The sequence below is a fragment of the Sceloporus occidentalis genome, unplaced genomic scaffold (genome assembly GCF_023333645.1).
Source record: "Sceloporus occidentalis isolate IW3139 unplaced genomic scaffold, rSceOcc1.0.p SCAF_10, whole genome shotgun sequence".
Lineage (NCBI taxonomy): Eukaryota > Metazoa > Chordata > Lepidosauria > Squamata > Phrynosomatidae > Sceloporus > Sceloporus occidentalis.
In genome coordinates, this window is record NW_028316990.1 from 32,016,578 (window position 1) to 32,044,351 (window position 27,774).

Below are 27,774 nucleotides of genomic sequence, written 5' to 3' on the forward strand. Positions count from 1 at the left end.
TGACCAGTGGGGTGTCCAGTGGGGTTCTGTCCTGGGCCCAGGGCTATTCAAGATCTTTATCAATGACTTGGAAGAAGAAATAGGGGGCATGTTTATCAAATCTGCAGATGACACCAAATTAGGAGGAGCAGCTAAGAAAGATCAAAATTCAAAACGAGCTCTATAGATTAGAGAGCTGGACCAAAGCTAACAAAATAAATTTCAACAAGATACTGCACTTAGGTAGAAAAAATGAAATGCCTAGATATAGGATTATGGGGGACACCTGTCTTAAGGAGACTTATATGTGTGAAAGGGATCTAGAAGTCCTAGTAGACCACAGGTTGAACATGAGTCAACAGTGTGATGCAGAAGCTAAAAAGGCCAATGCGATTCTAGGCTGCACCAATGGAAGTATAGTGTCTAGATCAAGAAAAGTAATAGTGCCACTCTATTCTGCTTTGGTCAGATCCCAATTGGATGAATCCTATGTCCAATGTAATATTGGAGCCAGTGGCAATAATCTTTGAGAACTCCTGGAGAACAGGAGAAGTCCCAGCAGACTGGAGGAGAGCAAATGTTGTCCCCATCTTCCAAAAAGGGGGGAAAGAGGATCCCAACAATTATCGTCCAGTTAGTCTGACATCTATACCTGGAAGGATTCTAGAGCAGATCATAGAGAGTCTATGAACATTTATAAAGAAATGCCATTATAACAAAAAGTCAACACAGGTTTATGAGAACTAATCTGATCACTTTTTTTTTATTTGACAAGGTCCTTCATGGTAATCTTGCTACTAAAATGTGGGCTAGACATCTACTGTTAAGTGGATTAGTAACCTCCGGTCAATCACATGGGAAGTTTATAATTATAATAATAATAATAATAATAATAAGTTTTATTTATATTGTCCCATCTCTCCCGATGGATCTCTTATCCTGGAGAAGAGAAGGTTAAGAGGTGATATGATATCCCTGTTTAAACATTTGAAGGGGTGTCACATTGAGGATGGAGTAATCTTGTTTTCTGCAACTCCAAAGACTGGGATACGGAGCAATGGATGCAAGCTCCAGGAACAGAGACTCCACCTAAACATTAGGAGGAACTTCCTGACAGCAAGAGTGATTCCACAGTGGAACACTTTCCCTTGGAGAATAGTGGAGTCTCCTTCTTTGAAGGACTTTACACAAAGGCTAGATGGCCATCTGCTGGGTATGCTTGTGAGTCCCTGCATGGCAGGGGGTTGGACTAGAAGGCCCTTGTGGTCTCTTGCAACACTATTATTCTATTATTCTAATTTCCTTCTTTCCCAGAAAGGCCCATTTCGTTTTGCTTGTTTGTTCCAGGATACTGTCATTCTTTAAAAAAGGAACATTTCAGCAGAGGGACTCTTCCCCAGAATCCGGTGAGCAGTAAGGGTCAGGAGTGGGCCCTTTAAGGAAGGATGCAGACAACCTTGGCTGGGGAGACCCATGGGTCAGAGTCAACATGACCATTGACTCCCAGCGTGTTGACTTCTGCTTTCTTATGACCAGAGCTAAAGGTTCAGCTTGGTAATCTGGCAAACGAACAGGCGGAGGAAGCGGAAGCCAAACTGTTGAATCTGGCTAAACAGGATGTCTCATGGTTCCTGCTGTCCATATGCAGGTTTCGCCAGAGCAGGCGCAAGGTACCACAGCCCTTTCTGGTTCTCAAGGTGGTACTTATTGGGGGAAGGAGAGGGAGGTAGACGGTCCCATGTTGGCCCTGTCTCTGGAGAGGCTCCTGCCTAGTGCAGTGACAAGTGACTGTTCTGTCCCATCCAGGGCCCCAACCGGTGTTTGGGGGGCTCTGATCCTTCCCACCCCCACTCCACCTGCTCCACACTTTGTACATCTAACAGCTGTACCTTTTGCATCACCCCTTTTTTTTTTTTTTTTTTTTTTGAGGGGGAGGCCTCCTACGGTCCCATTTTGGGCGAGAGGTGGCATATAAATGAAGTAAATAAAGAATAAATAAATAAAATTTCCTCCACAGATCTCCCCACTATATCTCCTGAAGATTAATAAGATGCTCCAAGCTGTCATCACATCAGCTGGCAGCATTAGCATCGAAGCCGCTGACCTTACAATCGAATGGGCAGCTAAAGATGCACTGAGAAACACAGTAAGAAACCTGCATGTGTAGAATTACACACTAATTATGCACACAACCTTTTTGCTGAATGATAATGCTATACAACCAAGACACACTGCATCCCCAACCTTGAACTTAATGTAGACTTTGAGCACCTGACAAAAATGGACAACTGATTCTGAATGGGGAACTCTGGCATGTACATAAGGCACAATGGGCTTCAACCCATGCGTGGCTCGATAGTCTGGAGAGCCAGAAGAACACCCGACAGCCTTCGCTGTTCAGACCCAGGCAAAACCAAGTGGTGATGATAGGGAGGACACTCTGGGCCACCATAGCTTCTTGGATCATTTGGTGACCCTTTTGTCCTGCAGGAGTTCCAGGATGCCAACCAAGAGGCTGCAGGTGACATCCTTGTGGCTCTCTGGGATCACTTTCCAGCAAAAGTGCTGACCAGACTCCTGGATAGCTTTCAGGAACGGATTCTCCCATATCACAGCATTCTCTACGCCCTGGGGAAACTGGCCAACAAAGGTACAGCACTCTCCACCCATCCACCATGGCAGCCCCCTTGCCTTGCTTGCCTCCAGAACATGCCTGGGGTGGGATGGGGTGGGCAAAGGCCCCGGAAAGGCAGAGCCACAGGGCACAGGAGGCTGGGTACCTATGGACTGCCCAGAAACCAGAGGTTGCTCCCAGGACTTGGCCTCTACCTCCCCACTCAGTTTGGATGTTCCTGCCAAGGCTTAGGTGGGCACATCTGGGGGAGGCAGCCCAAGTGTCCCCAATCCTGTCTCCTCAGCCACAGGGCAGGCACTGAGCAGTTGTTTCTAATTCTTCTCTGCAGCCTTTTCTGAGAGCGACATGGCAAAGATTGATATCTGGGAGCAAATGATGGAGAAGGTAAGGAGAGGGTTTCTCCTGGTGAGAAGAATGTGGCCTCCAGAAAGGCCAAATGTTCTCTCTCTCTCCACAGATGCTTGAATTGTGCTTCCAGGAAAGAAATGCTCCTGGGGAGAGGGGAAGGAGGCCTAAATTTGCCCCATGCTCTTTCCAAAGGTTCCTGGGTGCCCCCTGGCCCCAATTCCTAGCCGAGGTGTGAAAAGAGGGCCAGGGCCCTGCCTCTTGTACCCTGGCCTTAGTCCTGCCAGCAAAGAGCTTTGTGTGTGTGGTCTGGGTGCCCTGCCAAAGCCTGACCTAACATGGCCTGAAATGCTGGCCCTCCTTCCTTCCGCTGAGGCTGGGTTTCTCTGCCACTGGTCCACTGACTCACTCCTGTCATTCCTTACAGTTTGTGAGAAAGATCCTAAATTATAACTATGAGAAAACCTGTCTAGAGATGTTGAGAGCAGAGATCCAGAAGGAGGACCACAAACACAAAAGCTGGGACCTCGAGAAGGTGATTGCTGGAAGTGGCTGGACACCCGTTTGTGGCAGGGGAGTTCAGCTTCCCTGAGGCTGAGAGAGTGTGACTTACCCACAGGAGTCACCTAGGAGGAGTGGGGAGCGCCATAGAAACATTCAAACCACTACATCATTTATACCAAGGGGTTTTGCCTTTGCGTTTGCCTTCCTCTGAGGCTGAAAGAGTGTGGCTTGCCCAAGGTCAGCCATTTTCCATGGCTTAGCGGGGATTCAGACCCTGCTCTCCAGAGTCCTAGTCCAACACTCACACCACGGGGCCAGGCTGCCTCTTCCAGCCCAGAGAAGCCTTTGGGTCCCCATGACCCTTTCTCTCATTCTCCCCCCAGCTTTTCTTCTACCAGTACTATGGCTTCACCCTCCGTGCTTCACAGGACTGTAATCTGGTCCGGGAGCATCTCTGTACCATCCTGGCCTTGTCTCAGAGTCACAGGGGACCTTTGGAAGCAAAGGTGAGCTTTTCCAGGTGAGAAGGTGAGGCTGTTCCTCTCTGCAGCCAAAGCCTTACCTTCTCCACCTGGGCCCTTGGAGGAGGAGGAGGAGGAGGAGGAGGAAGAGGAGGAAGGCTCTCTGGGATAAAGGGGTCTGGAATAATGAGATGGGGGAAAGGAGCAAGCAGGCCCAGAGGAGAGGGTCTCTGCAACCCACAGGGAGTCCCAGGGGCTGGGAAGGGAAAGAGGCAAGGTGGGGAATAGGGATGTCCTGACTCTCTGCTTGTCTCTCTCTCTGTGCGGACTTTGGAGGACAGAAGGAAGTTTGTCCAATGCACCTTTTAAGAGAGATTGGGGGGGGGGGGGGTCCTTTGAATCCATTGCTGTAGGCCTTAGTCTCTGAACCAGCAGAAATCATTTAAACTCCACTCAGATTTATTATAAGAAAGAACTGGAAAGTGAAATATGGTTTATGAAAAATAGCAAGCTAAATCAAATAGATTTATGGGGGAAATAAGCTAAAAAAGATATACAAGACTCTTTTTTGTTAATTATGGCCCCATACAGACAAGCCAAAATACAGTTGCTTCGGGTCACTTTGGAGGTATGCTGTTTAAATGATGTGTGCATCTTAAGAGTCCAGAAGCTGTGCCAAAGCTGTGCTCCGGCCCTTAGGACTGGATTGTGGCTTTGGCATGGCATCCGGACTCTTCAAACGCATGCATCATTTAAACAGCATACCTCCAAAGTGATCTGAAGCAGCTTTATCTTGGCCTGTCTGTATGGGGCCAAAGAAAAGTTTTTTCCACACACGGAACTGAGCCTTATGACCCTTTTTTGTTATTAGGCGATCGCCTCTGCTTTGGGCCTGACATTAATACCAGGAAAGATTTCAGAGCAGCTCATTAAACAGAGAGTGTAAGCATTTGAAAAGGAATGCCACAATCACAAAAAGTCAACATGGATTTCTCAAATACAAGTCATGCCAGACTAATGATTCTCTCTCTCTCTCTCTCTTTTTTAAATTAGTTGGCCAGCCAAACCCAAAGGGTGCTCATCAATGGCTCCTATTCTTCATCCTGGAGAGAAGCAACTAGTGGGGTGCCACAGGGGTCTGTCCTGGCCCAAGGCTATTCAGCATCTTTACTGGAGGATAGAAGACAGAGCATGCTTATCAAATCTGCAGCACCAAATTAGGAAGAGTAGGTAATACCCCAAAGGACAGGATCAGAATTCAAAATTACCTTAACATCTTGGAAGCAGTCAATATATATATCCCCATCTACAAAAATGGAGACACAAAAGACTACAGCAACTATAGCATTCATCTCCCACACAAGCAAAATGATTCTCAAAAACCTCCAAAATAGATTCCAGCCATACATGGAGAGAGAAATCCCAGAGCTGCCGGCGGGGCTCAGAAAAGGAATAAGCACTAGGAACCGCATTGCAAATGTATGATGGCTAATGGACCTCATAAAAGAATTTTAGAGAAAAATCAGCTTGTACTCTATAGCAAAACATTTCACTGCATAGAACACGAAAAACTGTGGATGGCTCTTAAGGGCATGGGAGGGCCAACACATCTGATAGACATCTGTACTGAAGAGAAGAAGCAACTGTTAGAACAAATTATGGAGAAACAGAACTGTTCAGCAAAGCATTCAGGCAAGGCTGCATCCTATCACCTTACCTGTTCAATATACTGTTTATGCAGAAAACTCCACACAAAGAGCAGGCTAGATTTGGAAAAAGAAGGGTCTTTTGACCTAAGAAAGGTCAAAGAAGAAAGTGCAAAGGCAGGCTTAATGCTTAGAATAAAGAAAACAAAAATAAAAACCGCCGAGAAACTACAAAAATTCAACCTAGACAATGAGGAAACTGAATTGAAGAATTTCCATACCTTGGATCAAAAATTGATCAGAGTGAAGAAGAAGGCTATTGCTAGATTTTACAAAATGATTTTGAGATGGGATACGGAGGACGAAGTAATCAGACATAGTATGATTTTATGGGCACAGAATGTAGGCCACAATATAGCATATAGAAAATGGGAAAATATCTGGACCAAATGTATTAAATATACCAGTAATCAGAATTTAAAAGAAAACATATATAAAATGACATATAGATGGCACCTCTCTCCACAAAGAATTTCCTTGATGTTCAAAGGTAGTAAACCAGACTGTTGGAAATGCCATAAAGTAATAGGGTCTTACTGCCATATGTGGTGGACATGTACGGTGGCAAAACAATACTGGTCAAAGGTACATAATATCATAACTAGAGAATTAAACATTCAAATATCCTTTCTCCCAGAAACATATTTGCTCGGTATGATTGACTTAGAACTGCAAACACAATATGGTAAATTAATTTTCTATCTCTTTACATGTGCTAGAATCTCATATGCTACCTTTTGGAAATCTGACCAGATCCCATCCATGGAAAAGTGGCTAATGAAAGTATTTGAAATGGCAGAAATGGACAGGATGACCTGTTGGATGAGGGAAAAAAATGAAGAGTTCATTAAAAAAGAATGAGAGCCTTTTTATAAATTTATAGAAAGAAGATGGGAAAATACCGTGGTTTTGGGATAACTGTGTAATATGTCCTTAAACATGAAGCAAGAGATAACAAATTATTAACTACAAAATTGATTGTCAATAGGAAATCAGATCTCCAAATTATAAATTCATATGTAATTAATGAAACTGAGAACATGTACTGTATAACTGAGATGAAGTATGTTTAACATAGATCTATTTATGTGATGTAAACATATTAGGTAAGGACTGATTGAAAATAACATGAGAGGAAACCTACCATGGAAAAATGAATCAAACAATCTGTATTCCAGGGGAAGGAAAAATTGGATGCTAAATTGAATGTATTTCTTCTATAACCAAACTATACTTTGCACAGATAGATTTACTTGCTGAAAACTGAATCTAGGGTAAATAATTGCTCAAAACAATAAGATAGGAAAGATATTTTGGAATAAATATTTGAGCAAAATGCATAAAATGTGAAGGGAACATTTAAATAACATGTAAGATAAGGCGAACAAAAATTGATGTATTGTATAGAGATCCAGGCAGTTGGAAGGCGTATTTATGTTAAATGTGATTTTAGTATTGTCATAGGGTAGAAGGGGATGTATTTTTTTCCTTTTTTTTCTTTTTTGTAAACCTTCTATGTTGGTATTGTTAAATGTATTCGTTTTCCTTTTTGTATATAGCTGTCAAAAAAACCTTGAAAATATTAAATTAAAAAAAATTGATCAGAGTGGAGACTGCAGTCAGGGAATTGGAAGACTGGGCATGGGAAGGACAGCGGTGAAAGAACTAGACAAGATCCTAAACAGCAAAGATATACAACTGAACAATAAAGTGGGAATCATCCAAGCCATTGTATTCACTATCACCATGTAAGTAAGGAAGTGAGAACTGGACAGTGAAGAAGGTAGATAACAGGAAAAGCAATACATTTGAGATGTGGTGCTGGAGAAGAGTGTTGAGGATACCGTGGATGGCCAGGAAGACAGACAAATGACTCCTTGAACAAATCAACCCTAAAATCTTCCTAGATGTGAGGCTGTCATATTTTGACCACATCATGAGAAGGCATGGTTCACTAGAAAAGACAATGATGCTAGGAAAGAGAGGAAGACTGCTTGCCACATAGATAGACTCAATCAGGGAAGCCATGGCCATTAAACTTCAGGATGCCTCATCTACAGGGGCGCCATGGTTCAGGGACAACTTGAGATCAATTAAGAAGAAGCAATTCTGCTTAGGTCCGACTTCACCTGGAATACTGTGTCCAGTTCTGGGCACCACAGTGCAAAAAGGACTTTGACAAACTGGAGCGTGTCCAGAAGATGATGACCAAAATGGTGACAGGTCTAGAAATCCCCAAGCCCTATAAGGAGAGACTTAGCGAGCTGGATGTGTTTAGCCTGGAGAAAAGAAAGTTAAGAGGTGATATGATAGCCCTGTTTAAATATTTGAAAGGATGCCATATTGAAGATGGACCAAGTGTGTTCTTTGAAGCTTCAGAGAACAGGACATGGAACAATTGACTTAAACTCCAGGTTTGTACCTCAACATTAGGAAGAAGTTCCTGAGGGTGCCACGCGCGTGTGTGTGTGTGTTCCTGCATGGCAAGGGGTTGGACTGGATGGACCTTCTATGATTCTATGATTGTAAGGCTGGTCATAGTCTTTGCTTCTAGAGGACACAGGAGTCCCCTTCCCTAGAATGCCAGAGCATCCATAGGAAATGAAAAGAAGCTGGCAGCCACAGAAATTTCCAAACATCCTTCTAGAGCAGAGCCCTGAAAGCATGGGAGACAACGTGGTTGGGAAGGCGTAGAAGAATGTGCCTATTCAGGAGAATGGCAGGCTATGCCGCCTTGCCCTTCCTTGAAAGTTTTTCTTTCTCTTTTGGGTGGACAAGTAACCCATCTCACTCAGAGGCCACTGGTGCTCTTCTTCCTCACGGCTGTGGCTGGAGGAAGAGGCTGCCCCTCATTCAGGTGGCACTGCTGGGCAAAGAGGCCTTCAGGAGATCCATGTGTGCTGGCTCTGGATGGCTGGCTTCTGCCCGTGTGGCTGGATCACTCCACCAAGAAGTGGAGGGGCCGTTTCCCAAGAGGCCAGACAATCCCCAGGAAGCTGGGAGCCAGAGAGATCCCCAAACATCCTCCTGAAGAAGAGCCCAGGAGACGGTATGGTTGGGAAAGGGCTTCGCCGCGTTCAGGTGGCACAGCTGGGCAAAGAGACTTTCAGGAACAGCAGGTACCTTTATGCTTGGCAGATATCATTGATGTGCGTTGGCACTGGTTGACTGGCTTTTGCCTGTGGTGGTCTCCATTCATTTATACTATATATTTATAATTGGAAATTTATAATTGATCATAGTTACATTGGTTCATTATATATTTATATACCTCACCATTTATATGATTATGATAATTTGCAATAAAAGCATTTATTGTTCTAATATAAGGCTACCTGATTACTTTGTGAATCACAGTAACTAAGTTCAGGGTAACCGTATTGCTATATGTGTTTGTGTTCTGACCCTACTATAGTCACAGCAGCCAAGGGCACACAAACATGGGGGGAACCCACCATGGATCAAATGCCATTGAAGGAACATCTCTCAGGAGCCATGTTGCTCATACTCATAACCTGCAAGGAGCAAGGGAGCCATTGCCCAGATGGATCTGCTGGCAAGTTGGCAAGCTACCTCCTCCCCAGAAAATACTGTACATCTCCAAGGGCCTTCTAATCAGCTAAAGGGCTATCACTTTCATGGAGGGCATTTCCTTTCCAAGTGCCTTTTCATTCTGTTCTGAAGTGAGTGCCCTGTCTATTCATGCCTGAGAGAAAGACTCTGACTCCCAGCATGCCTGGGCGCAAGCCATGCTAGCGAGGGCTCTTGTGAGCAGGAGTCCATCAACATGTTTAGCCTGATGAAAAGTAGGTTAAGAGGGGACATATAGTCATGTTGAAATATTTGAAGGGATGGCTCCAGAGACTAGGTCAAGGAGTGATGGATTCAAAGTACAAGAGAAGAGACCCCATCTAAATCTCAGGAGGAACTTCCTGGTGGTCAGAGCTGTTGGACAGTGGAAGATGCTGCCTCAGTGGAGGGCGGTGGAGTCTCCTTTCTTTTAAACAGAGGTTGGATGGCCACTGCCGGGCCTCGCATGGAGAGTAAAAATCAAGCAGAGGAAGAGGGAATCCTAACAGAAAAGAACAAGGGCTCCTGCCAGAACGAGGATGGTGAGCAGCATGAGGATGGTAAGCATGGACTAAGCCCAGTGGTCATGAATAACTCCCCCTGCCACCCTGAGAACAAAACATTCCCAATTGGCAAAGGGGTTAGACAAGGCTGCATCCTTTCACCGTACCTGTTCAGCTTATACGCAGAACATATTGCAAGAAAAGCAGGCTTGGACACAGAAGGAGGAGAAGTGAACATAGGAGGAATATCAAATATCAACAATCTAAGATATGCAGATGACACCATGGAACAGCTACTAAGGATGATCAAGGAAAAAGGTGCAAAGGAAAACCAAAAGAATGACCACAGAGAATTTATAGAAATTCAACCCAGGCAATGAGGAAATAGAAATAGTGAAACACATTGATTGAGCGGGGACTGTGGCCAAGAAATCGTAAGACTAAGAATGGGAAGGGCAGTCATGAAAGAACTAGAAAAGATCCTCAAATGCAAAGATAGGACTAGGAGTCTTAGTAGACCACAAGTTGAGTCAACAGTGTGATGCGGCAGCTAAAAAGGCCAATACGATTTTAGGCTGCATCAACAGAAGTATAGTGTCTAGAAGAAGGGAAGTAATAGTAACACTCTATTCTACTTTGGTCAGGCCCCCAATATTGTCATCCAAGTCAATAAAGGAATATGTCAGTTTAATTTTCCCCTCCCTTCAGGATGCTGGATGAACCTGTGTCACTGCTACAAAAGGTACAAGGCACTTCCCTCTGCAGAAAATCCCACGGAAACAATAATAATAGATTTTTATTTATATCCTGCCTTTCCAGAAGGATTAAGGGGGGGTTACAATTGAATACATAAATACTTAATACATATGTAACCAAAAATTACATATCCCCTTATCACTTAATTTAAAACTAAAATACCAACGCTATGAATACAAATTGAAATAAATGTAAAATAGGCAAGATTGGGGAGAGACATTTGGACAAACGAAGGGCAACCTACATCAGTGTAAAGGGAAGGTTAGTCTGGAAAGGCCTCACAGAAGAGATCATCTTGATAGCCTTTTTAAAGGCGTCAAGAGTGGCAATGTGACGGATCTCCTCTGGTAGTAAATTCATCCCAGAAGACCTGAGTGTGCGGGTGGATTGTATGGAGGAACGCACTCCTGCAAGTAAGCTGGGCCTAATCCATGAAGGGCTTCAAAGGTTATTACCAACACCTTGTACTGCACCCAGAAACTTATAGAGCAATTTTAAAATAGGTGTTATGTGGTCGCCTTTAGATTTTCCAGCAACCAATCTGGCTGCCATGTTCTCAACTAACTGAAGTTTCCGAACTAGGCACAAGGATAGCCCCATGTAGAGCGCGTTACAGAAGTGGAGTCGAGAGGCTACCAGTGTGTGTACCACCGTTTCTAGATTCCCCAGCTCCAGGAAGGGCCACAGCTGGCGTATCAGCTGAAGCTGATAACAAGCACTCCTGGATGTCGCATCTATCTGAGCTGACAACCGAAGAGATGAGTCCAGGAGTACTGCCAAGCTGTGGACACAGTCCTTTAGAGGAGGTGTGACCCCATCCAGGACTGGTTGACATATCTCCACACCCAGGTTTGGGATCCTTATAGTGAGTACTTCTGTCTTAACTAGATTCAGTTTTAGTCTGTTATTCCTCACTCAGTCCATTACCGCCTTAAGACATTCATTCAGAGGAGAGATGCCATCCTTAGTTACTGCAGCAGCAGTATGCCTGGATGCCTAAGCTAAGGTCTTCAGCCTCTCATGTTCCAGATTCAGTTTTCCATCACACTATTACTTTAGAGCCTGACTCTTTCTGCTGAAAAATCTCCCCTTTGCACTTTTCCCAAATCGTTTCAATGGCAAAAAAAAAGTCTAACTGCAAAAGATTGTTCTTTAGTGTTTAATCAATTCTGACAGCCCATTAAACTCTCTTACAGTTTCTCCATTTCCATGATTAGACACACTTAGTTTTTCCTTTAAAAGTTCTTAATTAGTTCTCCTCATGGTCTTCATTGTAGTTTTGCGTTGAAGAGAGAGAAGGAATTAACTGATAGTATGATTAGAGAAAAATAAGCCAAAGCTCCTTTGAAGAGGTTTTTCATCCCCATCTATTAAAATTGTTGTTGTGGATGTTCACGTTGTTTCCAGTTTATGGTGACCCTAAGGCAACCCTATCATGGATTTTTCTGAGTCTGAGAGTATGCAAAGCCACCCTGTGGGTTCCAGATTCCTATTACTCTGTAAGCTCAATTCTCAGGATCACCTCAATTGTATTTCATAGAATCGTAGAGTTGGAAGAGACCACAAGGGCCATCCAGTCCAACCCCCTGCCATGCAGGAACTCACAATCTAAGCACCCCTAACAAAACCTCCAGAGACTCCACTACTCTCTGACGGAGCATGTGCACATGTGTCAGTTACTTATGTGGTACCTCATCCAGTTTTTGCATACCTGATCTATAAAGGCATGTTATTGACTGTTCCCTCCATGTAGCCTTCAGTGTATTTGCCTTCAAGAGATGACCTGACACCATATAAATCAATCATTTTATTCACATCATGCCTTTCTCCCAAAAGTGAGACTCACTCTTACAGGATCACACTGTGCCACCATGAAAAGGATTCCATGAAAGCAACCAGATCACTTACATTTCATTTTATTCAGTTTACCAGGACAGTTCTCTTCTTCTGAATTTTCAAACAAGCTATTCCTGCTAATGCTGTGGCAAGAAGGCTAATGGTCCCAGCAGCTACTAAGGTGGCTGTCACCCACGTTCCATTACTCCACTTCTGTGGACCTATAGAAGAATGGATACGGTAAGGAGAAAATATAAGATCTGTTATCCAACCCATCCCATTCCAGGTAATGAGAAGGTTTAAGGACACACTGGCCACTTTTATCTAGCTTTAAGAGTAGCAGAAACCATGCATGATGGCTGTCATTACCCATTAGATTATGATTAGATTATGGAGCTAATTTATGTATTACTATTTTGTGGTGGATTCTAAGGGGCAGTGTGATGTAGTGGTTAACAGTGTCCAACTAGAACCCGGAAAATCCAGTTTCTAGCTCCCATTGAGCCACAAAACTGGAGCATGGCATTACAGAGATCCAGAACCAGAAGAACTGGAACCAGAACTATTGGCCCATCTGGATGTGCTCAAAGACGAAGGGGAAGATACAGAGGAGCTTGGAAATAATGGGCTACAGCTAACATTATGAACTCTAATAAGTTATCTTTTTTGGTAACAAAGGTGGAATAAAGTCACATTTCAAAAGCCATGTGAGCAGTGAAAACTAAATTACTGGCTGTAATTACGTAACTGATATAATGAGTAACTTTTTCCATTTGCTTTCAAGGTTAGCTTTAAAGGCATTTCAAATAAATTCTTTTTTTACATCACTCTCTTACTAGGTTTGAGGTAATGATTAGTAACACAGAAATACTGGGCAAAACGAGTTATTTTTTAAAAGCATTACCAATTATTTTGCAAATACTTAAAAACAAATAATGAGAATTAATCATTGTTAAAAAATAAAAATGGGAGGTTTACAAGCAGAGGACAATGATGTCTGGACTTCCCAGAACATTGCAGTCAAAGCTTCATGCAAAACCATCCCACCTTCTCACCCTTCTTCCTTAAAACTGTTAATACCTTCTCCTCCCAACCCATCACTGGCAACTGGAGGTGCTCATGGCCCAACCTGTATGGAACCATACCTTTAATATCAAGTTGCTCCTCTGGGATCAGAATGACAGCATGAGGAAGAGTGACTATAGCAGCATTTTCTGGTGGTGCCACATCTGCAACAGAAAGTCGTTTTTGTATTTTGCTTGCTTGGCCATTTGAGATGCCCAGCCTTTCCAATTTTGCTTGGCCAATTTTGCTTCCAGTCAAAGAACATCTGGAGAGCTGCATGATTCCCACCACTGACCTATGCTTTGTTTACATCTGTCCACACTTACTATGCCTGGGCCCTGTCCTATCCCATGCCCTTAATTCCCACCCACTCATTAAATGCAGTGCCCCAGATCCTTCCCAGATTGAAACAGGACTCCAGGCCAAAATCAGGTTCCTCTGGTTGGAAATGGTAGGCATTGTAAGACAGTACATCTGAGGGCACCTAGACTGGGGAAAGATTGCACAAAGCAGCCAATTGCTCCATAATGGAAAAGGTAAAAGAGCAAACAGTAAGATAGGTATGTGAAACAAATGTCGTTGTATTTGAGCTCCCATCATCCCATACTACTGGTTATACTCACTAGAGCTGAAGAGCTGATGGAAAATGGCTTGTAACCCCACACATTTGCCAAAACATACAGGATAAAACTGCATGAAGTACAGTTTTATCCATTCTTATCTCTTTTATATAACAATGCAAAAGAAAGCCCCTTTCTTGCAACACATGCAAAATCAGAAACTGGAGATAACACAACCACTAAATTGCAAAACTACTCAGACAGAAGAACACAGTTCCATATATTCAACCCTGAGATCCTGCTGGAGTGCTCAAAGCTCCTCTGTCACTCTCCTACATGACAGAGAAGTTCCTAGTCTGGAATCAAGGAAAATTTAATTACGATCTAGGGCTCATTATCATTTTCAGGAGTTGTGGCCTGATAACACCTTTAAGGGTCACACCACAAATATCCTACCCCCTTTAAAAGAAAAGGATTGGATAAAAATATTGTTTTTTAATATTGAAAATGGATTCCAGGACCAGGAGTCCTGTTTTGTGTCCCAAATAGGGTTTCAAGGGATATCATCTGAAACCGGCACAAAAGGCTATTTTGGTGGTCAGAATTATCTTTGGGTCACTTGGTAAATTACTTCTAGTATCCACTGGGCACATTGTGACAGCCTAATAGGGGCCTGGGGGAGTCAAAAAAAGGTTCAGGCCTAGCCCTGTTGCATACAGGACATGAGAAAGAAGTAAATCACAATCACCCCCTGGTTCTAATCAATTATTTTGATATGCAAACGGAAACTGAATTTGACCCCTTGGATTGAAGGAAGTTTCTCATCCTTGAATTTGAGATTTTATGTGAAAAACTAGTATATCAGTAAAGTGACTGTTTTTCTAGTGGTCAGATGTTCTAAAAGCACCCAAAGCAGCAATAAAAGACAGAGGAAAGGGTTTCCAACAACAGCTAGTGCGAAGTTGAAGATGCCAGCCACAGATGCTGGCGAAATGTCAGGAAGAAACTCTGCTAGAACATGGCCACATCGCCCGAAAAACCCCACAAAAAACAACAGCTAGTGCATTTATGTTTGAAAAAGCTTCAGCCAAGTTAGTTACCCCGTCTGCTTCTGGAAGGAAGAGGGCACCTGGTTGAACACAGAGGCGAGTCTGGGTGAAGTCTGTCACAGATAATAACACTGCAGTGAAAGTATACCTAACAGGAGAAAGAAAGACATGAGTCACCTGCTAAATCAAGAAACAAAAAGAAAGCAGCATTCTACAGTTTAATTATGTTTTAATGTATCACTTTTCTATGTTTTTAATTGCATTGTTCTTTTAATGTTATGAGCTGCTCTGGGACCCAGTTCTGGAAAAAGAGCAAGATATAATAATAATAATAATAATAATAATAATAAGAAGAAGAAGAAGAAGAAGAAGAGCAGCCAGATTCATGGAGGCCGATGGCAATTGGTGTCCAACAATATCAACTTCATGACTACTGGTTTCCTATCCCCTGCTACAATAGGAATGGCATATTGAAAGAGCTTCCCAGGTATGTTACTAACCAGGTTCGGCAGTGCTTTGCCATCAGAAACAAATGCAAATGCTTTCACTTCAAATCTCTGACGGAAGTTGGAAAAGCTGACAGCAGGGCCCACAGGATGGAACACTGTTTTGTAGTTGTCGAGTTCATAGTCACACCTGCAAAAGCAAAGTTCCACAATACAGGAATATTCAATTCTAGACTTTAGTTCTTAGCTGGTACAAATTGTCTGAGACTGAAAGCAACCATGTTTTTTTTAATTTGAGAATGTGGGCCGCATGAGTTTCATCCCTGCTTTAGTCAGTTGAAGCACTACATTAAAAAAAGAGTCACATTTGCAGGAGGAAAAAAAACTTGTTGTGTTGGAAAGAACAAGCCTCAAATCTGATACAGACCTCGAATAGGATGAAAACCGCCAGTGGGATTTTGAAAAGTGCAACAAAAATTATGCCAGTTTACATTAGCAATGTCATGTAAATTTGAGCAGTTGAGGATTTCTGATATTTAGTGACCCATGGCACTAAGTATCAGTTACAACTTCCATTATCCCCCAGGAAGCATGTCAGATTCTGGGATCTGAAGCCAAAAAGAAAAAGGCAATTTGCCCAAGCTTTCATCAAAAACAACTATAAACAGCTTTGCTCAGGGACTAGTCCTCTGCTCCCTCTTCTAAAAAGAGGACATGCCAGTATCTATCATGTTACACTCTCTTACCCATCTACCACAATGTTCCAGCGAGGCAAGGAAGATGGATCTACAGACAGTGTAGCCCAGCAGTCATCCAGCATCAGGTGGATATTTGGGTCATTACGGTTAAGTACTTGAACTTCCAAGAAAATGGGTTGCTGCAAATATTTTACGATAGGGTACTGGTTATCACTGTAAGGGTATAGGTAGGAGTCATCTGTAAGGCAAGGCAATAAGCCAGTTGAGACCTCTCATCATGATAGCAGACTTTCTAGATGGTTCCAGGGATCCAGGATACCATCTCTCAACATGGTGCCCTACCTCAAGACTACAGCTCCCTGAATTCCACAATCATCAGCTGTAGTCCAAAAAAGTAATTCTGCCAAGCTCGAAGCAGGATTTGGATGCAGAGGTCTAGGGATCTGTTATCAAAATGACCCAAATCTCACAGCTCAAAATGCAGCAGAAGGGCTAGTCCGCTTCCCACATTTTGAACCAAATTAAGTACAGCCCATTAATACCTAAAACAGGACTGGGCAAACTGTGGCAATGTGGCTACATATAAGGCCCCAAATCATATTCCCCCCCCCCCCCCCCGGGCATCAACTCTTCCAGACAACCCCTTTCTAGGTTAAGACTGTCTTCTTGAAGGCTGTAGGTGATGTCACACTACACAACTATAGCACTATGATTCCAGTTTAACTGCCATGGTTCACCCAATGGAATCATGGCATTTAGAGTTTAGGGAGGGGTGTTCAGAATTCTCAGCCAGAGAGCTCCACATGCAACTCACAAGATAGATGAACTCACAAGCCTGCAACTGTGGGTGGAGAACCTCTTTAAAAGCCTCACCTGGGTAGATGAGGAGGATCAGGGAGAGGGGGCCTTGGTTTACTACAGACTCAGGAGGCGGATGGCTGCTCATCCTGATATTTAGTGACACATCATCACTACTATAGGTGCACATCACTGTTAGCCTGTATGAAACAAGACCCAAAGAAGAGAGGAAGTTACATGGTGACATGATATGCAGGATATGACTCAGCTGACAAGTTCATATATATATATTATAGGTTCTAGAGCATAGATGATTGAATGCCTTACGATTGCACAAAACATGAGAAATAAATAAGATGAACTTAAACTCCTAACACAGCAAAGCAAATATGATATAATAGACATCACTGAAGCCTGGTGGGATGAGTCTCATGAATGGAATGTAATAGAGAGGTATAACCTTTTAAATAATTTTAACTATTTATTTCAAAGCTCTGGCCTTCTCCAGCACAAGGTACCTCCATGAGTGGAGAAGTGCAAAAGACTACAGAAGGCAGATGGCAAGTAGCTCTGCTGTCACTCTACCCTTGAAGACAAACCAGCTTTATGGATAGTACTGGGGAGGACTGGGCACTTGCCTGAATTCACTGTCCCTGGAGATCCATCGTGGTGGGAGATCTGCCCAAAGTGCAGTCACTTCATTCTCATAAATAACTTTCTCACCTTCAAGCTGTGAATACAAATGAAGCCCATTCAAAGAACGAAGAACTACTTTCAGCCAGAAGGCCAATTTCAATTTTAGAAATGTTGCTGGGGAACACATTCTAGGAGTGACTAGGACCAATGTCAAAAGAATGAGACCAAAAACAGCTGCAATTTTAATTTCAAGCACTCACAGACAGCCATTAAGCCTTAGGAGAGGCAGTCCAACTTTTGAGAATGGAAAAGCTTCATACAAAGCTCTCAATACATCCCTCTCAAAATCTTAAATGACTCAAGACCATGAACTGTGCTTCAGTTTAGAGGAACGCACCCTCTGCTTGGTTCCACACCCATTCAGTGGCACACGAAACTGAACAATATTGCTTGAAGGAGATCTGAAGACTGGGCCGCAGGCAGGGTCTTTAAGCTTGAGAGTATCCAGGTTTAGTGCAGGCTTTGTGCTGTTGCTGAGTATGTCAAACTCCATGTGGCCATCCTGTGTGCATACAGCAGCTGAAACACAGTTACGATATAAATGCAGCAGTCATCCTTTTCCTGAAAGGGGAGCCAACTACCAACCTTCTCCCCAATTCCACAACCTTTCTTCTGCAACCAACCATTCAGACCATATTGGGGGGGGGGGGGAGTAACTAATCTTTTCCCTGTGTCCAAATAATCCACTGGGTAAGGGAGGCGCATTAGTTGCCCTTCCCATTTTTGGTTTCAACACCACCTCCACTGGCTTGTAACCACACCAAAAAAAAAATTACCCCTGAAGCAAGGAGATCCAGGTCAGAGGAAGAGTTCCCAATGCCCATTTTTATAGTCATGAGTATAGACAGTCAGGGAGAGGCAACTATTCCATACTAAGACCACTCACAATTTTTATCAGTTAAAACTTGTTCTCAACTCATGCTGGAGCTAGAACAAAACAAGAAAACCTTCTCTGGTGTCAGCTGAGGTGTACTTCAAAAGACAGCTGACATCTGGTGTCCCTCAGGGCACCATCCTGTCCCCCATGCTGTTTAACATTTACATCAAGCCGCTGGACGAGATCATCCAGAGACATGGGGCGCGGTGTTATCAGTATGCTGATGACACCCAAATCTCTATTTTCAGAACTCATCTTAGAGATGCTGTCTACAACAGTTTGTAAGCAATGTGAAATCCTTACCTATTGGTGCATTTTGCTCACAAGGACACTTTGGGTAAGTAATCATTGTTGCCATTTCACCATAGTAATCAAATTTCATTTTCAGGGATGAGGTATATGACTGGAGGCCTGAGCAGTCACCATCTCTGTAGAGCTGAAATAAGGAGAGGGAGAAGTTTTTGTATTGCTTAGACTGTCATCCAGTCAGAGAAGAGGTAACCATATGGAAGTAGGTTGCCAAGAGATGGTTAAGACACAATGCACCATACACTAATCCCAGACACTTCACCAGTGACTTGTTTCCATTTCCACTTGTCCACTTGCAGTGCCAGAGACCATCTTTAAAGGGATGTGTCTGAACTCCTAACCACTGATAATTCACATACAAATCTATACATACCCATGTATGATTCTTAGCTGAAAATAGACTTCACACCTGAGCCACCATTTCATTTCATTTACACACTTACATCTAAACTTTAGTCCAATGAACTACTCCATTCCATGATTGGAATGTAGTAATAGAGGGATATAACCTATTTCAGAGAAATAAACCAAACAGGAAGGGAATAGGAGTAGCATTATATGTCAGGGATATTTACACCTATGAAGAGATCACGACTTAAATCGGAGAAGCCAGACTGAGAGATATATAATGAGGTATCTTGGAGATGGGACCCAAGTCTAAACACAAAATCCATTTATATTTCATATACACCTTATACACATAGACTTAAGGTAATTTTATGCAGTATTTTTTAATAATTTTGTGCATGAAACAAAGTTTGCATACACTGAACCATTAGAAAATAAACGTGTCACTATCCCTTTGCCAGTTTCCACTCCTCTCTGGATGCACCACTTGCCCTCTTTATATGAAACCGCATGCAGCCTACATAGTATTTACTCCTGCCTTAACCACCACACTTCACTGAGGCTGGATTTCTCTCAGTATTTTAATAGAACACAAAACAGAGCCTGCAAAATTTTCATGACTACCAATCCTCACTCTAGCACAAACGTTTACCTGGGATTTCAAGTCTCTCTTGCTGATGAACACCTGTAGACCCCTCCTTGTGTCTACACCAATTCCATTAGCTTGAAACTGGTTGAGAGGAATATCCTTATCATCTAGAACGACAGCTGTCAATATTCCTGGGAACGCTGGAATGGTGATTGTCATATGAGTCGAATTACATGTTGCTGGACCTAAAAGGATCAAAACAGAGTGGAGTCTTTCTAGTGAGCCATTTTGTAAAGAAGCAGTTGCCCTATGCAGACAACTGAAGAGTAGATATGTGAGAGGAATTGAAATTCAAAATTCTGATAGGTGATAGCCCACAACCCCTGTATTACTATGTGAACAAAAATGTTAATGTTAGTCTATTTAAAAGGTTTCCAAACTATGGTCCTCTATATGTATTGGACTTCAGCTCCTAAGAATCCTGACTGTTGGACAAGTTGGCTGGGACTTCTGGGAGTTGAAATCCAGAATGCCTGAAGGACTAAAATTTGGGAATCACTGCTCTACTAGATTCATACATGTATCTGCCTTCCAAGACATTTCTTGGCTCAGAAGTGCCAAGTGCTTAGAGATATGAGAAAAATCTATTCAACTATGAGTTCTCTCTGCATTTAAAGAAATCCACAGACCAGTGAGGAAGTGGGCAGTACCAATTTTCACCTGCGAAAGGTGATTAACCCATCTTTATGTTAAAATCAGTGCTTGTTTTAGAAGCAATAGATAATGATCAGGACACACACATTTATTTGTTAGCTACCTGGAGCACAGATCATTCTTGATTCCACAGTTAGCCGTTGTTCAGGAGGTCCATAGGTAAGTTTGAGTGCCACAGTGTAGAGAACATAGCCGTCTTGCTGTAATACAAGAAATGTCATACATTCTTGACATTTCTACAAGCCATATGACACCAGCTGTCCTACCCAAATGCCAGATTCCCTAATGCTATTTCCAATCTTGCTGGGAAAGCTACAGATGCACACCCTTTTAAAAGACAGAGAACAAGTCTTTTCCATGTATAGACAAAGCAAAAAGCTTCATGGCCACTGCCTTAAGCACTAACACCACCCTTATTCCCAGTAGCCCTGTGTTGCTTGCTTTAAATACTGCATTTTAGTATGCAGGATCCTGGCGCCAAACCCCAGTGGGTTCAAAGGGCCCACTGTAATCCTATACTGCAAGGACCCACAAATTGCACCAGGGCAGCCAGCATGGTGTAATCACTTCAGTGTTGGACTAGGATCCTGAGAATTACAATCATGGCCATGCAAACCCATTGTATGAACTTGGGCATGTCACATCCTCTCAGGCTTAAAGGCAATGGCAGAACAAATCTTTGAACAAATCTTGCTAAGAAAACCCCATGTATCTCCATACGTTGGCAACAACTTGAAGGCACAAACCAACAACATTCTCCTTACCTTGTATGTAACAACTCCCATAGCATCAAAGGGGACTCTGAAGATGATGTGGTTGCCATCCATAAGAAAGGTGTAACCCTGCTGTATAGCTTGTCTAAGGCTCAGGCTGTGTGTTTGTGTTCCATCATCTATCGACACAATCCACTCTATCCGTGACCCTGCATTCTGCAATACAAAACAGAATTATCATGGCAATCGTTACACTGAATCCAGAAATGTTCTGGCTACCATTGTTTGAGACTGTTCTCCCTAAATGAGAACGTCAGTGTTTCAACACCTAGAAGCACCACAGATTCTTAGACACATGTGTTTTTACACATAAAATGCAGATTAATAGTACCATTTTAAGAGAAGCATCTCCACACTTCTCACAAAGGAATCTAAAGAATGGGGAATCTCTTCAGTTCCAGGGACCAAAGAGAGCTCTGCAGCCACAATAAACTGCAATTCCCAGGATTCCCTAGCACTGAGCCAGGGCAGTTAAAGTGGTCTCAAACAAGATTATTTCTGCAGTGTGTTTTGGACCAAAGAAGAAAGTGCTAAATCAGGTTTAGGGTTGAACATTATGAAAACAAAAATAATGGCCATGGAAGCTTTTACATAAATTCAAGCTAGATGATGATTCCTCGTGGCTTGAATCAATCATTGATCAGGACAGAGACTGCTTCAAGTCAACTCTAGGTTTCCATGAAAAATTAAAAATAGAAGGAAATGTTGCTCTCTTTCATAGAGTTACATACCGCATATTCATCATGGAAGCTGGGGATGAGTCTTGGGAATGTAACCTAAGGAGATGAGAGAGAATGTTTTAGTACTAGCCAGGTTTTTTGATGAAGAGAGAGACTTTAGAAGTACAGAGATCCAAAAAACTGACAGATATCTTATAAACAGTACATCCCTCATATAAAATGGTGTAGTATTTGCACACATACACAAACACACACACACCACTTCCTGGATACCTTAAATTACTTCACTGGCAAACTCCCTCTGGATGAATCTTGCCAAGAAAACCTCATGATAAGTTCACCTTAAATGTCAGAAGCTGAAAACGACTTGAAGGCACACAACAAATATTACTTTTAATATCTAAACAATGTAAACGTTGTGTAAATAGTTGTTATGCATACACTACTGTATTGCTTAGACGAAGGATCACAGAATCATAGAGTTGGAAGAGACCCCCAAGGGCCATTCAGTCCAATCTTCTTCTGCCATGCAGGAACTCTCAATCAAAGCATACCTGACAGATGACCATCCAGCCTCTGTTTAAAGACCTCCAAAGAAGAAGACTCCACTACACTCTGAAGGAATGCGTTCCACTGTCGAACAGCTAGGGACTAAGCCTCTATTGAACAGGGTGACACTCCCTGAAGAATTGTTCTCTTGGATTTGCCTATGATCCTGAATGGCCAGGCCTCTGCATAATCCAGGAATGGATTTGCACCGTTAAAGCTCATAAAACCAGCTGCATCTATTTCTACATCTTTCTGACCTGGCACCAGTGAAACATCCCTTATACCTGTATATTCTCTTTGGGTTATTGTGACTTGTTATAGGGAGCTGCCTTTCAGAAGTACTCAAAAACTTCAGCTGACCCCAAAAGTTTCAACCATAGCATCAAACAGGGCTGGTTACAGGGAGCACATAATTGAACAAGGCTGGTTACAGGGAGCACATAATTCCCACCCGCAACTTCCTCTCTCTCTTGGTTCCAAGAATTCTACAAGCTACAAATCTGTTCCAGGTACAACTCAAAGCACTGGTTACATCCTATAAAACCCTGTGCAGCTTGGCTCCAGGCCATATGAGTAATTGTATTGTGTGCTTGACCTTTAAGAACTTCAGTAGTGGTCCCTCTCTCAGTCCCACAACCACTACAAGCACATTAGTAGAAACATAGAAAAGAGCGTTTCCATTCTTGGTGATTGCTCCCAGGCTCTACAACCCCCTTCTCAGGGGAGCAGACTGGCTCCCTCCTTGGTGTCCCTGATGGCTTTTACTCTGACTAACATTCAGGAACTGACTGTTCATTAAAAGGGGCTTGTAGTACCCTGCTGTACTGTTTTTATTTCTCACCTCTTTAATTAATATTTTAAGATAGTGTAACATATTGTAGCAATTTAACATTTTTTATGATTCACGTATATGGATGTCTAAAATTCCATAACTGACTTCATTTTTATAAGATGCCTTAAGTCCCAGCTCCAGCGAAACACTGAGGTAGCAGTCATAATTAAAAATAAGCCAATCCCCAAGAACCTTAATCCTCTTTAACAGATCATTTTATAAGCCCAAAACATGCCCAAATAAGATTATACACTTAAACGTATACAACAACAAACTATGTTGACAAAGCGTACCTTGCAATTGATTGTAATGCAAGGCAAACTTGTGTTCAAGCTTTATCAGTTTTCAGACATTTTGGAAAACCATGACACTATTTCCTTTAAAAAAAATGGAGGCACACTCCAGTGCAAAAAAGAGGCAGCAGTGTTGACCAACATCACTTTTAACCAATGGTTCAGACATAACAGGAGACCTGTCCACTTCTATTCTGAAGGCCAGTTACCAGCCGTAATGAGACCCACTACTACACTTACAGCCATGAAGTCTTTTGTGCAGTTTGTAGCGCTGGTAAATCTACGAGAGACAGAAGCTTCATCTGCTGGGACAGCATCACAGTCAATATCGTAAATGTCATCCTTCAGGTCCTGAGTCACTGTGCTGTTGAACTGCAGCTGAAATCTCAGGTGGCGCTTATTATTATCCTTCTAATATGGGATGAAAAGCAGCTTACAGTGTAAAAGAGAACAGTACAAATGTGGAAAGTCTTGTAAAGTCGATCCAATCATAAACAGTACATTAGTCCCCCAAAAGTATCATTAAAGAACATAGTCACCTCTAGGTTTGTGCAGTTCCCATATACAGTGATCACAGTTTGTTTTTTATAGTCCACAGCATACTGACACTCATGAATTTCTTCCCCACTTGCATCTAAGGAGAAAGGAAGAATCAAGTGTGCTTTGGAGCAACAAAGCAACAGCTACTTCAAGATAGGTAGTGACCGGACAACAAGTATTCTACATACCAAGCATTTCTATTTGCCAAGCAGTTGAATTTTCAAATTCCTTAGGAAGCCAGATTTGTATTTTATCATCATGGCAAGATACCGTACCTGAAACAAGAAATAGCATTAAGAGCAGAGCTTTTGACTTGTAGGGCAAGCAATAGATAATATTTAAGCTTGGCCTCCGCAGTTTTGGAATAAGGGCAAGGTATAAATAATAATAATAATAATAATAATAATAATAACAACAATAACACTTTTCTACATTTTAAAACTTGTAAGTCATTCTGAGTCCTAGTTTTGGGGAAAGGGTGGGATATAAATAAATCTTAATAATAATATAACATTAAAGCTTTTCTGTGTGTTTAATGGGACCGTTTTTAAACTTGCAAGCCACTCCCAGTCCCACTTTTGGGACCAGGGTGGGATATAAATAAATATTAATAAAAATAAAATAACATTAACACTTTTCTGTGTTTTTAATTAAGCCGTTTTTAATCTTGTAAGCCAGTTTTTAATTAATTAATTACAGGGAAAACAAAGCATTATAATAAATCATATAGACAGGGGCAGGAAGGAGGAGGGAAAGATAGATAGATAGATAGATAGATAGATAGATAGATAGATATATTAACCTCTCCAACTTGAATTTATGCTCCATTACCTGGAAAATCCAAAGCCACAGAATCCAAGAGGCACTCTATCAGGCAGCAGAGCAAGAAGACCAACCTGAAAAGAAGAAGGTATATGTATATATATATAGAGAGAGAGAATCATAGAATTGGAAAAGACTACAAAGGGCCATCTAGTCCAACCCATTCTTCCATAGACGAACTCACAATCAAAGCATCCCTAACAGATGGCCATCCAGCCTCTGCTTAAAGAGAACTGAAAAAACTTATTGCTAGCCCTAAAGCTCTACCCTTACTGCAGCGCTGTCATTTATTCATACAGTCTAGGATTCTTTGACTGTATGAATAAATGACAGTGCTGCAGTAAAGGTAGAGCTTTGGGGCTATTGGAAGAGAACTCAAGGGCCCTGATCCAGTCCAGCCCCATTCTGCCATGCAGGAACTCTCAACCAAAGCATCCCTAACAGATGGCCGTCCAGCCTCTGTTTAAAGACTTCCAAAGAGAGATATATACATGTGTGTGTGTGTGTGTATAAAGGAGATACATGACAGCCCCCTTCTTGTTGTCATTTCTCTCCCCAAAGACTGAAGGCATCCACTTTAGTGCCTCTGACAACGGCCTCACCCTCGAAGGAGCCGCATGCTTCTTCCTCAGCACTGCAGCCCACAGAAAGGCCTAAGAGAGACTTCAAAGGGAACTAGGCCTCCCTTCTTCTTATCATCCTCCAAGCCTCTGTCCTTTTTGCCTTCCACTTCCACCTGCATCCCATTTGGGGAATTTCCCTCATTACAGCTGTGAGGGAAGTGGCCAATTTTGCTGTTAGCCACCCTCTCTCTCTCTCTCTGAGGAATCCACACTGCAGAAATAATCCAGTTTGAGCCTGCTTTAACTGCCATTCCCAGAATGCCCTGGCCTTGATCCGTGACAGTTATAGGTCCCAAACACACTGGAGAAATAATCCAGTTTGAGACTGCTTTAACTGCCATTTCCAGAATGTCCTGGCCTTGATCCGTGACAGTTATAGGTCCCAAACACACTGGAGAAATAATCCAGTTTGAGACTGCTTTAACTGCCATTTCCAGAATGCCCTGGCCTTGATCCGTGACAGTTATAGGTTCCAAACACACCGGAGAAATAATCCAGTTTGAGCCTGCTTTAACTGTCATTCCCAGAATGCCCTGGCCTTGATCCGTGACAGTTATAGGTTCCAAACACACCGGAGAAATAATCCAGTTTGAGCCTGCTTTAACTGTCATTCCCAGAATGCCCTGGCCTTGATCCGTGACAGTTATAGGTCCCAAACACACTGGAGAAATAATCCAGTTTGAGACTGCTTTAACTGCCATTTCCAGAATGTCCTGGCCTTGATCCGTGACAGTTATAGGTCCCAAACACACTGGAGAAATAATCCAGTTTGAGACTGCTTTAACTGCCATTTCCAGAATGCCCTGGCCTTGATCCGTGACAGTTATAGGTCCCAAACACACTGGAGAAATAATCCAGTTTGAGCCTGCTTTAACTGTCATTCCCAGAATGCCCTGGCCTTGATCCGTGACAGTTATAGGTTCCAAACACACCGGAGAAATAATCCAGTTTGAGCCTGCTTTAACTGTCATTCCCAGAATGCCCTGGCCTTGATCCGTGACAGTTATAGGTCCCAAACACACTGGAGAAATAATCCAGTTTGAGACTGCTTTAACTGCCATTCCCAGAATGCCCTGGCCTTGATCCGTGACAGTTATAGGTCCCAAACACACTGGAGAAATAATCCAGTTTGAGACTGCTTTAACTGCCATTCCCAGAATGCCCTGGCCTTGATCCGTGACAGTTATAGGTCCCAAACACACCGGAGAAATAATCCAGTTTGAGCCTGCTTTAACTGTCATTCCCAGAATGCCCTGGCCTTGATCCGTGACAGTTATAGGTCCCAAACACACTGGAGAAATAATCCAGTTTGAGACTGCTTTAACTGCCATTTCCAGAATGTCCTGGCCTTGATCCGTGACAGTTATAGGTCCCAAACACACCGGAGAAATAATCCAGTTTGAGCCTGCTTTAACTGTCATTCCCAGAATGCCCTGGCCTTGATCCGTGACAGTTATAGGTCCCAAACACACTGGACTGCTTTAACTACCCTGGCTCATTTCATTTCATTTCTATGCCCAAGAAGGGACCGAAACCAGCTTACAAAGTTAAAACAATATAAGTCAATGCTAGGGAATTCCGGGAGCGGTAGTTTTGTGAGACATTTAGCCTTTTCTGTCAGGTGCCACAATACACTACAATTCCCTGAATTCCACAGCCTTGAGCTATGGCAGATATAGCCTCTCTTAACCCTAAGTGAATCAGGGTGATGTAGTTGTTTGAGCACTGGACCAGGACAGGGTTCGAGTCCCATGATCTCGGCCACGAACCCACTGGGCGACTTTGGGAGAGTCACACACTCTCAGCCTCTGAAGATGGTCAGGGCAAACCCACTCTGGACAAATCTTGCCATGAAAACCCCATGAGTTTTGCCATAAGTCAGAAACGGCTTGGAGGCACACAACAGCAACAAAGACTGAATTAATATGAAGAAGACACAACAACCGCCTGCTGCTAAAGGCATAGGAGACAAAATGCAGCAGAACACCGACAGGCAGGGGCTGCATCTGCACAGCAGAAAAATCCAGTTTAACACCATTTTAACTCCATTGTGGCACCAGAGCTCTTTGCCAGAAAGGGCTAAATGTCTCACAGAACTACAGTCCCTAGAATTCCAGAGCACTGAGTCATGTAACGTGGTGTCAAACAGGATTTTCTGCCATGTGTGGCATCCAGGTTTGCCAGATTGAAAACTGGAGAGGCTCCTGTACTTAAAGGC

General features: G+C 42.8%; 2 protein-coding genes across 3 annotated transcripts in view; one reads left to right on the top strand and one right to left on the bottom strand.

Annotated features, from left to right (window-relative positions):
• ZP2 (zona pellucida glycoprotein 2) lies at positions 1–25,904 on the bottom strand. Of its 2 annotated transcripts, XM_089540545.1 has the most exons (19): positions 25,536–25,904; positions 24,943–25,007; positions 24,300–24,386; positions 24,111–24,205; positions 23,812–23,982; positions 21,949–21,993; positions 21,209–21,373; positions 20,548–20,644; positions 19,794–19,975; positions 18,788–18,920; positions 17,945–18,126; positions 17,550–17,641; positions 16,987–17,111; positions 16,162–16,351; positions 15,470–15,605; positions 15,021–15,117; positions 13,441–13,524; positions 12,368–12,516; positions 1–66 (listed from the first exon to the last, which is right to left on the bottom strand). In XM_089540545.1, exons 1-18 carry the CDS (start codon positions 25,550–25,552, stop codon positions 12,380–12,382), a joined length of 2,100 nt encoding a protein of 699 aa, XP_089396671.1. In that variant the 5' UTR covers positions 25,553–25,904; the 3' UTR covers positions 1–66; positions 12,368–12,379. The 2 variants fall into 2 exon arrangements, with proteins under 2 accessions (XP_089396671.1, XP_089396670.1); XM_089540544.1 differs by lacking the exon at positions 1–66 and having other exon boundaries at positions 12,278–12,516.
• The window catches only part of ANKS4B (ankyrin repeat and sterile alpha motif domain containing 4B), an 8,993-nt gene continuing 6,890 nt past the window's right edge, over positions 25,672–27,774 (top strand). Inside the window, exon 1 of the mRNA XM_089540546.1 lies at positions 25,672–25,729. The gene's annotated coding sequence lies outside the window, so the exon portion shown is untranslated. The remainder of the gene's footprint in view (positions 25,730–27,774) is intronic.

Excerpts from the sequence above, each read along its gene's own strand:
- ZP2 (XM_089540545.1), bottom strand. Across the intron at positions 24,387-24,942 it reads TGTGGCTTTGGATTTTCCAG|GTACGGTATCTTGCCATGAT; the intron begins GTAATGGAGCAT and ends TTCTTGTTTCAG. Across the intron at positions 13,525-15,020 it reads TCCTTCCAGAAGCAGACGGG|ATGTGGCACCACCAGAAAAT; the intron begins GTAACTAACTTG and ends TTTCTGTTGCAG.